The 13,953-nt window shown below is 39.7% G+C and overlaps 1 protein-coding gene across 1 annotated transcript in view; it reads right to left on the bottom strand.

Moving 5' to 3' along the window:
* Hecw1 (HECT, C2 and WW domain containing E3 ubiquitin protein ligase 1) overlaps positions 1 to 13,953 on the bottom strand; it is a 145,055-nt gene that overhangs the window by 124,115 nt on the left and 6,987 nt on the right. Inside the window, exon 3 of the mRNA XM_028769853.1 lies at positions 6,884 to 6,978. Coding sequence (XP_028625686.1) covers positions 6,884 to 6,978 — 95 coding nt within the window. The remainder of the gene's footprint in view (positions 1 to 6,883; positions 6,979 to 13,953) is intronic.

Here is a 13,953-nt window from a genome sequence, read left to right as displayed (position 1 = left end):
GGATTAAAAAGCTTGTTCAAGCAGTTAAGGGATCTAAAGTATATATAATGGACCTCAGGTTTTGGGCCAGAGAGATAGTAGAACAGTGTAAGGTATGCCAGCAAGTGAATGCTTATGTGGGCAAGAGTAAATAGGGCAAAAGACCTAGAGGAGAACAGCCTGGAGTATATTGAGAGGTCAACTTTACAGAAGCTAAGCCAGGAAAATATGATTACAAATACCTTCTAGTGTTTGTGGATACTTTCTCTGGATGGGTTGAGGCTTTCCCCAGCAAGCATGAGACAACTACAATGGCAGTTAAGAAGATATTAGAGAAAATTTTCCTGAGGTTTGGAGTGCCCAAGGTAATTGGATTGGACAAGGACCTGTTTTTGTCTCTAAGGTAAGTCAGGGACTGGCAGAGATATTGGGGACTAATTGGAAGCTCCATTGTGCATACTGTCTCCAGAACTTAGGGCAGGTAGAGAGAATGAATAGAACCCTAAAAGAGACCTTAACTAAATTGTCCTTGGAGATTGGCACTGACTGGGTGGTGCTCCTTCCCTAGCCCTGTTCCGACCCCTACTATTTTAACCTGACACCTTTTGAGATCCTGTATGGGACTCCCCAACTCCCTTGACCCCAGCTCTTGACCCCTCCCCCCAGAGAGTTTTCAGGCTGACAAGGATCTTATGGCTCAATTGCAAGCTTTCCAAATTAGCCATCAGGAATTGTGGAGTAAACTTCATGTCCTGTACAATGCAGGTACCCCAGAGGTTCCACACAAATACCAAGTTAGAGATTGGGTATATGTTAAGAGGCGGTGTGCTGAAAATTTGGAAGCAAAGTGGAAAGGGCTGTTCCTATAGTTGTTGATCACTCTGACTGCCGTTAAAGTGGATGGAGTAACTGCCTGGGTTCATGTCACTCACATCAGACCAGCACCCGTGCCTGACACCAACTGGATAGCAGACTGACACCTAAGCAACCCCCTCAACCTCATGATTACCTGTGTTTTTGCAAGGCCAGAGAAACCATGACATGGCTATGGTGTATCTTCCTTCTGGCACTGAGCCTCAGCATCCCTCACAACTCTACCAAAGTGACTTGGCAAGCACTCTCAGCCACTGTGGAAATAGCTTGGTCCACTACAGAGGAACACCCACCTTATATCTGGTGATTGGACCTTGTCTTTAATCTCTGTAAGTTAGCAGCGGGCCTTGACTCCTGGGATGTCCCCACCCTAGAGACATAGGGGCGGGGATTACCCAAATGTTGGGACGAGGAACTTGCAAATCTAAATGATGTCCCAGAAGAGGCCTTGGTAGGTGGGTCTTAGGGTGTGGACACCCAAAGTTGAGGAGTGTCCTTTGAGAAACCCCCATATATGTGTGCCCCAGAGATGGGAGAAGCCAGCAGCAGGCCCATCAGTGGGATGTGGCAACCATTTTTTTCTGTACTACCTGGGGGTATGAAACATAGGGAAGCACATACTGGAGACCATTCCATGGGTAGTTAAGGATTCAATGACCCAGGTGAGAGAAGGGCTAGCCAAGTGGAAGAAAGAAAGAGAACAAAGTCAGGGCTGGTTCAAGTCTTGGTTTAACAACTCCACTTGGTTAACCACCCTTATATCCACCCTATTAAGACCCCTAATTGTTCTCCTGCAGTTGTTGGCCTTTGGACCCTGCATATTGAACAAGCTTACAGCCTTCATAAAAGAGAGAGTAGGAGCAGTACAACTGATGGTCCTGCACCAACAATATGAGATCCTGAGGACAGGACCTGAAGTATATGAGTTAATTACCCAAGATGCCTGAGCATAGATCCAGGATTGGAGCTTGTACAAGATAAAGGGGAAATGAGGGATCCTAAGGCTTTCCCAGGTTCATACCCTCCTTACAGCTACCCCCCTCCTGCCTGGGGTTAAGGCTAGGGCAAGTTCCATTTTCCATTCACAGGAACATTCTCGAGAAAAATATTCGCAGAAAAACCACAGAATGTACTGATTGATAGTCACCTGACCCTCCGGAAAGTCCCAGACAGAGTTCAAATGTGTGTCATGATCTGCCCATGCTTGCTAGCCAATAGATTTAAAGGTCAATATGCTTAGCCAATAAGTTTGAACTGTAACCTTGCTGATGTAACCTGTGCACCTAAAAAGTATGAAAAACTGCTTGTAATAGTCATTCGAGGTCACCTTCTAGTCATTCGCCTTGAGGGACTAATTGAAGATTGACCCCGACACGCCAGAAAATAAACCTCTTGCTTTTGCATTGGAAAAAAAATACATTACACTATAGAAACTGTGAACCTGGGAGACAATCTGCCTTGGAATTTGTGGCCTCAAATCAAGTAGCAAGATAATGTCATCTTCCTGCCTTTCACTCTGAACCTGTGGCACCCAGGCTTTGGCATGACTAGGGATGTAGCTGATGGTGTCTTATAAGACAGCTGTGGGAAGCTGTGCTAGGAGCCTTAAAGGGTCTTGTTGATGCAATGTTTGCCAAGACCAGCCAAAGACGGAATCTCCACTCCAAGAGAAAATCACAAGGCACTGTAGAGGAAGTGCTTGTACTCAAGGCCAGTAGGCCCCCCAGATGCCTCCACAGAATGGGGAAGATCAGGATGAAAATGTTCCATCAGGATATATCCTTGATAAGGAACTCAGGAAGTTTTCAGTGGACAATGGAGCAAGCTGCAGAAAGATTATCATATATTGTGTTGGAGAAATTGTATAGCTAAATGGATTTCTGTCCTTTGAAATATAATTAGAGATCATAAGGCATACAATGAGCTTATTAAAAGACACAGGAATGCTCTGGAAAAATGCGACCAGGCAAGGATGCTGAAAAGGGAAACTTTGGTTCAAAAATTAATTTTGACAGAGAACAGAAGAAAATATAAAGCTTATTACTTTTGCTACCAACAAAATAACAAACGTATTATAAAAATGTGTAGCAAGAGATATAGAAAAACCAGCTGTATGTCCTTCAGGCCTAGCATAACTTAGATGTCCCTCCATACTGTGCTTGTGTCACTGTAGACCCTGTGTTTCTGTCCACCATGACCATCTACCCAGCCTTACATTGCTTTCCTTCCAGGGTAGGAGTTCCATCCATATTGCTAGTCTTAGCTCACATGCCACCTCTTCTGGAAGCCAACAGTTACTGAGCTTATTTGTCATACCTTTCCCTTACACACTAGCACAAAAGGCTTCATGCTCCAGTCCTATGGGCTTTGGATAGTACTATACTAGGTGATACAGTACCTATGAGTTCTCAATTACAGGGCTTACATTTAATTTACATTTACATTAGTGTCTATAACATCTTACCATAATGGGTTCTTATTTATGCTTAGGACCACCAAGTAAATGAGAGCCTCAGAACATCAAGAATAAATTACAACCTCATTTTATACAAGAACCACAATAGCTGTTAATGCTAAAGATAAGGGAAATTAAAAAAAAACAGAACTATAAGTATTTAGAATTTATTACTATTAACATTAAAGAGTTGGTTATACCAAAAGAACATTGCACATCTTGTCTTTCTTCCTAAAGAATTACAGGTTTATTGTAGTTCTTAAATAACTCAATGGTATTTTGGGCATATAATGTCTATAGGTGTAACTTTCTCTAAAAAATTAACTGAGTACCAGCAATAATCAGTGAGAAAATAGAATTTAAAATGCATTCAAGCAAACTTAATTACATTTTCTCTTTGAAGCAGTATGCTTAAGTTCCCAGATCAGATTATAAAAGCTTACATTAATTCAGACGTTCACTGGATTTTTACCAATAAATAACTTGTGTTGCAAAATTAAAGCTAGGTTTGTTCTAGTACACTACTAGTTTTTTAAAAATGATAATATCTTAAAGCTATAGTTAATTTAGGAGGAATAGCATTTACTTAACAAAAAAATTTTTGGTCTGCCTTAATGTGATAGAAATCAAATAGAGAAATGCAAGAGAAACAACCTTGAAAACTGTTTCATTCTACCAAGAAATAAGGCCAACAATAACACAGTTACCCTAGAAACTACTTACACGTTAAAATACGGTTTACACTAAAGTCCCTTTCCAGAACTTATACTGGATTGATATACTTAGTTTTAATGTGGTGGTGAGAGCCCAGAGCTACTCTCTATTCTCAGCATCCCATGGGCTCAGGACTGGGCTCTCACAATGTTTGTGACAGCATTCATTGGGAGATAGAATTAATGGCAGACCAAAGTAGAGATACCACCAGAGTCCACCTTGGTGAATCAGTGAGATTTTTTTTTAAGGGGTAGGGATTTACCAACAGGAATATTGGTGATGCTGTTATAGCTGTATCACCAAAATCCCATGATTCATGAAAGACTGAAACCTGTAACACACTGCACAGGCTGCAGATGGCTCAACTTGTTGGAGAGTATCCTTTCAAGCTACTTCTTTTTCTACTGGTCTTAGACTCAACCTTACCAGCTAGCTAGCTTTCAATGTACTTTAAGGTGCTATGCAAGCTACCAGGGGAGAAAATTATCAGTTTTACCCAGCTATGCACCCTGAAAGTTATAATAATGACTGATCTGGGAAGACATGCTCACTTATATGGTAGTGGCATGACTGTTATAAAACAAACCGTCCACTTTCTGATTGCATTTTAGACTCATTCCACAAGACTCAGCACATACCTGGAATCATTATCAGGCTAAGAACCTATGGCTAGACAAGTCATAGGCTTTAGGGAACTCTACTACTATCATTCTCTTAAATGTGCATAGTATTAAACTGACTTTCTTTACACCCATTGTCAATACATCTCTCAGTCTTCATCTGAGAAGCTTGTATTTGCAGTACATGGTGATCAACACAGTGACTCACAACTGGTCAAGTTGCAGAGAATAAGAAATCACAGCATTCTCAGGCTTAAAGAGAGCATGCCCACCAGGTGAGGGTCAGATATCATTGTGGAATTGTGGAAGAGGGGGCAAAATGAGTGTAGGAGCCTGAGGCAGTAGATGACTACAAAGAAACCATGTCTTCTGGACACAGCAGGGCAGCTGCACATGTGAACTCACTGTGATTGTGATAGAATATTTAACATCTATCCAGGCCCAAGTCAGACCAACTCTTAGGATGGCATGAGGAGCTGGGCAAGAATGGTACTCTTGGCACTTGTTAGCTACTAGAAGAGCGAGAGTCAGTTTCCTCTAAGAATGTAGTCTCTAGTAGGACCACTCTACAGTGCAAAACTATACATTCAAAAATATTTAAGCTGCAAAAAATTGCTCTTAAGCTGGGTGTGGTAGGGCATGCTTTTAATTCCAGCACTCACTCTGTGAGTGATCTATATAGCAGCTTCAAGGACAACTGGGGGCACGTAGAGGAACCCTGTCTCAACAAACAAACAAACAAACAAACAAACAAGCAAAGCGACTCCTCAATACTACAACAACAACAACAACAACAAACCATAAATGATCTTAACATAATAAAAATGATATAAAGTTATAAAGTTGGGTAGGTAGGAAAGAGGATGGCTCTGGGCAAAGTTGCAAAAATTGATAAATGCGATCAAAATAAATTTTATGACTCTCTGGAAGAAGTAATAAGAAAAATGAGAAAGAGTACAAAGATAAAGATGGGAGGAGGAGTTCAGGAAAAGATGATGTCTATTCTTGTAGTACTGAATAGAACCACACAGTAGAGAAACGAAGGTATGATTTAAATCCTGGATGTACAGCTGAACTTGATGGCACACCTCTATAATCTCAGCATTTGGGAAGCATAGAAATATCTATGTAAACCCAACTTGAATAGTTGGTTCCAGGACAGCCTAGACTACATGGTCTCACCATGTCTCAAAAGAATATAATCAACAATAACAATGTCAAACCAAAATACACAAAAAGCAAACAAAGCTGAATCCTGACTCTGTAATTTGCTTGCTAGTGGTTTGCTCGAGGTACATTGCTTGGGTTCACTTGTTAGATAGGGTCTGCATTTACCCAAAGAATAGAAAGTGAGATTTTCAGCAATAGGCCTGTCATACATGTAGACTAACACCAAGTCTTGGGTCTCTGTGGAAAAACATGGAAACAGATGGCTGTAAGCTAATGTAAACAGGCAGCTTTTGTGGAAATTTACCAGTCTGAGTAGTCATAGACCTTGTAAATAGATAGCTTTGGAAGATAATACCAACTTAGATAAAGACAAGTGAATCATAGGCAGAGTCATAGTGACCTGTCCCCTGAACCCTCACCCACCCGATATCCTGTTCTGAAAGATATCTGTATTCCCCCTGAACATCCACGCTCCAGTGTCATCCCCTTCCCCACGTCCTGCCTTTCTGTGTTTATAACCCCTGTGTGAATGAGTAAAAATTACGATTTGAAAAAAATAAATAAATTATTAAAAAAAAAGAAAGTGAGATTTTATCTTTTCTAGGTCTATCATTTCATATAACTAAGATGAATTTGAGGCAATACAATCTAACTAATTAAATTTTAAGTTTAAAAAGAAATTAAAACATCAAAAATATAAATATCCAAAATCAGTTATTATAAACATGTTTCTTAAAGAAAGCCTCATACATTGCTACTAAGTATACCCCATGGAAATACTTTGCTGAGGGAAATCCAGGTACTTGGCATGTCTCTTACATTCAGATTGCTTATATTCTGAAAAAGATAGCTTTTGGTGTCTTTCTTTATCACTAGTCAGAGGTGTGTGTGTGTGTGTGTGTGTGTGTGTGTGCATTCTTTATTCATCTATCAATGTATCTTTATATATATTAGGTTGAGTAATTGCAGACGTGTGCATGTATATAATTGTGTGTGTGTACACACATGAAAATATCAGGAAAGCAAATAGCTATGTGAGTTGTGTCTGAGCAAGAGGGAGAGCAGGACTTACAGGGGCTGCTGAGTTCTTGACAGTGACACTGGGGGTTGTAGCTCTCAGGGCTCCACTTACTCCATGGTAGTATTTGAAGCAGATCTTAGTTTCAGCTGAAAGACAAAAATAAAATGGAGCTGAGTCATTAGGTTAATCTAGGACAAAACTGCCATAGTCCAGGGGGACCTCTCCAAAAACTGCAGACTGACTCCTCCCAAGAGCCAGCATGCAACACTTAACAATGATGCCCCCTAGACCAGTCTGTCTTTCAAAAACTACGTCATGAAAAATTGTGTGGGCTTTAGTATTTCTGTACTCAAGTTAAATAAATCCATTACTTGGCATCCCATCTACCTCTGTGGATGTTATTACTTCTAAATCTGTAGTTCTAAGATTTTAGGTAGTTTTATTTCTTTGTAGTTTCCTATCATATATTTTACTGCAATTAATATTGTGATAATTAAAAAAAAAGACTGAGAGGAAAATACATGAAAAAAAGGAAATTTTAAAATTCCTATATTTGTCAGTGATAACATTTTTGAATAGTTCTGTGGTTTGATTTAAACCTCACAAAAGGCCAATTATTGGAGGCTTAGTCTGCAAGTATAAATTATTTGAAAGTGGTAGAAACTTAAGAGATGGGATCCAGAGTTAGACTTTGAGTAATCTGGAGTATGGCCTGGAAGGAGATCTTGGAACCCCAGCCTTTTCTTTTTCTTCTCTTTTGCTTCTTAGCCATGGAGTAGATCTATAAAACTATAAACCTCTCCTCTTTGTAAGTCATTATCTTAGACGTATGCTACCGTAACATAGTAACTGCTGGCTGACACACATATAATCTTATTGGGTTATCCAAAGCTAGTGTGGATAGCATCGTTTGGAAATGGCTTTATAGTTGTCTAGAGGTATTTCTTAGCTGAAGTCAGAAAGACCTGGGACTAAACTTGGGCCTATATTGTCCTTGGTAGGACAGACTGCTTGGAGCTGTGGTAAGAGTTTACAAGGGTACTCGGAAAGACTCCCTGATACTCCGTGCATCTCTGTTCTACCAAGAGCAGCTGGGCATGATCATCAACTTACCAGAAAAGTGGTATAAGTTACAAATGATGTGAGAAAGTGAGAACTGCCCCCACGTTCCCACTGCTCTTCTAGCATCTACTTCCCGGGCCCAGTGAAAACAGGAAGAGTTCCTTAAACTGGCTGGTCAGAATGAAAGTGTAGACTGCGTGTCTTTTCTGAGAAAGTGAAACTATTTGTACAGAAGGGGGGACTTCACTTCCAATTCTTTACAACAAGAAGTCAAGTCAATCAACCTTATTCTATCTGTGTGACACTCTCTTGACATGGGACTAACCCTAAACAATCTAGTCCTCTCCCTTTACCTGATTTTTTTTTCTCTGTAAGGAACATTAAATTTTAGGCTCAGAGTTCATCTACAGGAAAGATTAGAAATAACTGAATGTTGTCTTAGAGTATAAGTTCCATTCTTTCTACATCGAAATATTAAGCACTAGCTTAATTAATAAATGATTCATTTATTGAGTGTGGTGGCTTGAATGAGAATTGTTTCCAGTGGGTTCATGCATTTGAATATATTTGTTCCATACTGGTGAGGCTGTTTGGGGACACTGCAGAACATCTTAGAGGTACAGCCTTATTGAAGGAAGTATGTCACTGGGTGTGGGCTTTGAGGGTTTATAGTTTGGCCTTACTTCCTGTTCGAGGATGGAAAGTGTGATTAGACGGTTGAAAGGTGAAAGACACTAGTGCTTTCTTGTCATGTCTTCTCTGCTATTGTGATCTCCATGCCTCTGGAACTGTAAGCCACACAAGCCCCGTTCTTCTCTAATTTGCTTTTGTTAATGGCATTTTTTTTGAATTAAAATTATGTGTTTACTTATTTATTTACATCCCAAATGCTGCTTCAGGTTCCAGTCTCTCCCTCAGAGTCCCTCTCCCATTCTCCCACCCCTCTGAGAAGGTCACCCCACAAGTATCCACACACTCTGGCACATCAAGATTCTGCCAGCTTAGGAACATCCTCTCCCCCTTAGGCCAGATAGAGCAGTCATGAAGACTGATCTACCTATCTACTATATATGTGCCAGAGCAACTCTTTCTGGCCTATGTGTGTTCTTTGTTTGGTGGTTCAGACTCTGAAGAACTCCAAGGGGTCCAGGACTGTTGACTCTGGTTGTCTTCCTGTGGGATTCCCATCTACTTCTGAGCCCTCACTCCTTCCCCCAACTCTTCCATAAGCATCCCTGGCCTCCATCTAAGGTTTGGTTATGTGTATCTACTTCTGTTATTGTCTGCTGCTAGGTAGAGCCTCTCAGAGTTCAGTTATGTTAGGCTCCTGTCTGCAAGCTTAACAGAATACCATTAATAATGTCAAGGATTGGTGCTGACCCATGGAATGGGTTTCAAGTTGGGCTGGTTATTGGTTAGCCTTTCCTTTGGTCTCTTCACTATCCCTACATTTCTTTTAAACAGGATAAATTTTCAGTGGAAAGTTTTGTGGGTAGGTTGCTGTCCTTATTTCTCCACTGGGAGTCCTGCTTGGCTACAGGAGGTGGCCTCTTCAGGTTCCATGTCCCCACTGTCAGGCATCTTGACTAAGGATATGTGCATCAATTTCTGGGAGCCTCCCATATCCCAGGTCTCTTGGACTTTCTAGACATCCCCCACCCCCACCTGCAGATTTTCATTCCTTCTCTGGGACCCTTGGGCCTCTCTCCTGTCTCTCCCTGCACCTGATCCTGCATCCAGATTTTCCTTCTTCTCCCCTCCCCCATTCTTTTTCCTCACTCCTCTTGCTTCCCTTGACTATTTTGTTTCACCTTTTAAGTTTGATTCAACCATCCTTAATTGGGTCTTCCTTCTTGTTTAACTTCTTTGTATCTGTTGGGTATATAATGAGAATTCTGTACTTTTGGGCTAATATTCACATATCAGCGAGTACATACCTTGCATGTCCTTTTGGGTCTGGGTTATCTTACTTAGGATGATATTTTTTAGTTCCACATATTGGCCTGCAAAATTCATGATGTCCTTGGGGTATGGTGAGACATCTTTTGGGTATATGCTCAGCAATAGTACAGATGGGTCTCCAGGTAGAACTATTTCCACTTTTCTGAGAAGCTGCCAGATTAATTTCCAGAGTGGCTATCCAACTTTGAAGTCCCACACATAGTGGAGGAGTGCTTCCCTTTTTCCACATCCTCACTAGCATGAGTTTTTGACCTTAGGCATTCTTGTTGGTGTAAGGTGGAATCTCAGGATTGTTTTGATTTGTAGTTCTTGATAACTATGGATGTTGAGCATTTCTTTAAGTGCTTCCTGGCCATTCACAATTCCTCTGTTGAGAATTCTCTGCTTAGTTCTGTGTCCCATTTTTGACTGGGTTATTTAGTTTGTTGGAGTTTAACTTCTTAAGTGTTTTTATGTATTTTAAGTATTAGCTCTCTGTCAAGTTAGTGAAGATCTTTCCCAGTCTGTAGGCTACCATTTTTGTCTTATTGACATTGTCCTTTGCCTTACAAACTTTTCAGTTTCATGAGGTCTGATTTATCACTTGTTGATATTAGGGCCTGAGCCATTGATATTCTGGTCAGGAAGTTGTCTCCTGTACCAATGCATTCAAAGCTCTTTCCCACTTTCTCTTCTATGAGATTTAGTGTACCAAGTTCTATGTTGAGTTCTTTGATCCACTTGGACTTGAATTTTGTACAGGGTGATTAAATATGGATCTATTTGCATTATTTTACAAGCAGATATCCAGTTAGACCAGCACCATTTGTTGAAGATACTCTTTTTTATTGCATGTTTTTGGCTTCTTTGTTGAAAATTAAGTGTGCATAGGTGTGTGGGCTTATTTCTGTGTCTTCTATTCTATTCCATTGATTAACCTATCTGTTTCTGTACCAGTATCATGCAGGGTTTTTTGTTTTGTTTTTATTTTTTTTATCACTATTGCTCTATAGTATAGCTTGAGGTACTATATCAGGGATGGGACTCCTCAAGAGGTTCTTTTATTGTTCAGGATTGTTTTTGGCCATCCTGAGTTTTTTCTTTTTCCATATGAAGTTAAAAATTGCTCTTTCAAGGTCTGTAAAAAATTGTGTAAGAATTTTGATGGGAATTGCATTGAATCTGTAGATTGCTTTTGGTAAGATGGCCATTTTCACTGTGCTAATCCTACAGATTCATGAGCATGGGAAGTCTTTCCATCTCCTTGCATTTTCTTTGGTTTCTTTCTTCAGGGATTTGAAATTATTGTTTATAGATATTTTATTAGCTTGGTTAGAGTTACACCAAGATATTTTATATTATTTGTGGCTATTGTGAAAGGTGTCGCTTCCCTAGTTTCCTTCTCTGCCAGTTTATTATTTGAGTAAAAAAGGGCTACTGATTCCTTTGAGTTAATTTTGTATCTTGCCACTTTCCTGAAGTTGTTTATCAACTGTAGGAGTTCTCTGGTAGAATTTTGGGGATTGCTTATGTATACTATCATATCATCTGAGAATAGTGATACCTTGACTTCTTCCTTTCCAATTTGTATCCCTTCAATCTCCTTTTGTTGTCTTATTGCTATAGCTAGAACTATATTTCAAGAATAGATAGGGAGAGAGTGGGCATTTTTTCTTAATCCTGATTTTATTGAATTGCTTTAAGTTTCTCTCCATTTAGTTTGATGATGGCTATTGGCTTGCAACATATTGCTTTTATTATGTTTAAGTATGTGCTTCGAATACATATACATATATACTATTTTGGTTATTTTATTTACATTTCAAATGTTATCCCCTTTCTGGTTTCTCCTCTGCAAGCCTCCTATCCCATACACCCTTCCCCCTGCTTCTATGAGAGAGCTTGCCCATCAACCCACTCACTCCCATAGAGCCTCCACAGGACCAAGGGTCTCCCTTCTCATTGATACCAGATAAGGCCATCCTTTGCTACATATGCAGCTGGAGCCATAGATCCCTCAATGTATACTCTTTGGTTGGTGGTTTAGACTCTAGGAGCTCTGGGGGGGTCTGGTTGGTTGATTTTGTTATTCCTATATGGTTGCGAACCCTTTCAGCACCATCTAATGAGATGATCATGTGATTTATCTCCTTCAGTTTGTTTACACTGTGGATTATGTTGATGGATTTTTGTATATTGAACCATCCTTGCATCCCTGAGATGAAACCTGCCTGACCAAGGTAAATGATGTTTTTGATGTGTTCTTGAATTCAATTTGCAAGAATTTTACTGAGTACTTTTGCATCAACATTCATAAGTGAAATTGATCTGAAGTTCTCTTTCTTTTTTGAGTCTTTGTTAGTTTAGGTATTAGGATAATTGTGGTCTTATAGAATGAATTCAGTAGTATTCCTTCTGTTTCTATTTTGTGGAAGAGTGTGAGGAGTATTGGTATTAACTCTTCTTTGAGTGTCCAGTAAACCTTTGCAATAAAACCATCTGGCCCTGAACATTTTTTGTTTTTTGGTTAGGAGGCTTTTAATGACTGGGTCTATTTTCTTATGGGTTATAGGTCCAGTTAGGTAGTTTATGTAACCTTGATTTAACTTTGGTATGTGTTATCTGTCTAGAAATTAACCAATTTCATTTATATTTTCCTATTTTTTTGGAGTATAGGCATTTGAAATAAGACCTATTTTTTTTGGGGGGGGGGATTTTCTTAGTTTCTGTTGTTATGTCTCTCACTTTTTATTTCTGATGTTGTTAATTTGGATACTATCTCTGTGCCTTTCCATTAGCTATGGGTTTGTCTATCTTGTTGATTTTTTCAAAGACAGCTCTTGGTTTTGTTAATTCTTTGAATTGCTTTCTGTGTTTCTAATTGACTGATTTCTGCTGGGTTTTGTTGAGTATAGTAGTCTGGACTGACATTTGTAGTCTCTCAAGCTTTGCACTACATTTGTCCAGGATCTTCTGGCTTTTAGATTCTCTATTGAGAAGTCACATATATTCTGATTGGTCTGCTTTTATATGTTACCTGGCCTTTTCTCCTTACAGCTTTAAATATTCTTTCTTTGTTCTGTACATTTAGTATTTTGATTATTAGATGGTGGGAGGATTTTCTTTTCTGGTCTAATCTATCTGACCTTTTGTATGTTTTTTATATGATTATAGCCACCTCTTTCTTTAAGTTAGGAATGTTTTCTTCTATGATTTTGTTGAAAACGTTTTCTGGCCCTTTGAACTAGAAATCATCACCCTCTTTTATGCCCATTATTCTTAGATTTATTCTGATCACAGTGTCCCAAATATCCTGGATGTTTTTGGTTAGGAATTTTCTACACTTGGCATTTTCTTTGACAGATATATCCATTCATTCTATGCTATCTTCCATACCTGAGATTCTCTCTTCCATCTACTATGTTCTGTTGGTGACAGTGTATCTGTAGTTTCTATTCTCTTTGCTAGGTTTTTCATCTCCAAGTTTGTTTCTATTTGTGTTTTCTTTATTGCTTCTATTTCCATTTTTAGGTTGGACCATTTTATTCATTTCCTTCACCTGTTTGGTTGTATTTTCCTGTATTTCTTTAAGGGACTTATTCACTTCCTTTTAAAGGGCTTCTACCTGTTTGATTGTGTTTTCCTGTATTTCCTTAAGGGGATTATATATTCTTTAAAAGCCTCTATGATCTCATGACATGGGATTTATGGTCACAGTCTTACTCCTCAGGTATGTTAGGATATCCAGGGCTTGCTGTAGTAGGAAAGCTGGCTTCTGATGGTGCCATATTGTATTGGCTTCTGTTGATTATGTTTTGAGCTTGCCTTTTGCCATCTAGTAGTCTCTAGTATTGGTTGGCCTGAGTGTCTTGCATTGGAGAAGGCCTCCCAAGAGGCAGCTGTGTGTATTGGGTTAGAGAAAGCTTCTTGGGAGGCAGGCAGGGTGGGGCATGATGTGTTGCTCTTTGAACACTGCTGGTATAAACATGGGCTAGAAGGATGATGGAGCTCTGATCTGGTAGAGAGCTTATAGCTGCTGTGCTTGCTAGGGTCCTTGCATGTAGGGGTATTGGGGCAGGGGCAGGGGCAGGGGCAGGGGCAGGGGCAGGGGCAGGGGC

Source organism: Grammomys surdaster, unplaced genomic scaffold, assembly GCF_004785775.1.
Source record: "Grammomys surdaster isolate TR1022 unplaced genomic scaffold, NIH_TR_1.0 194, whole genome shotgun sequence".
Taxonomy (NCBI): domain Eukaryota; kingdom Metazoa; phylum Chordata; class Mammalia; order Rodentia; family Muridae; genus Grammomys; species Grammomys surdaster.
The sequence above is the reverse complement of the archived record's forward strand: the minus strand, read 5'-3'. Positions and strand labels throughout refer to the sequence as shown.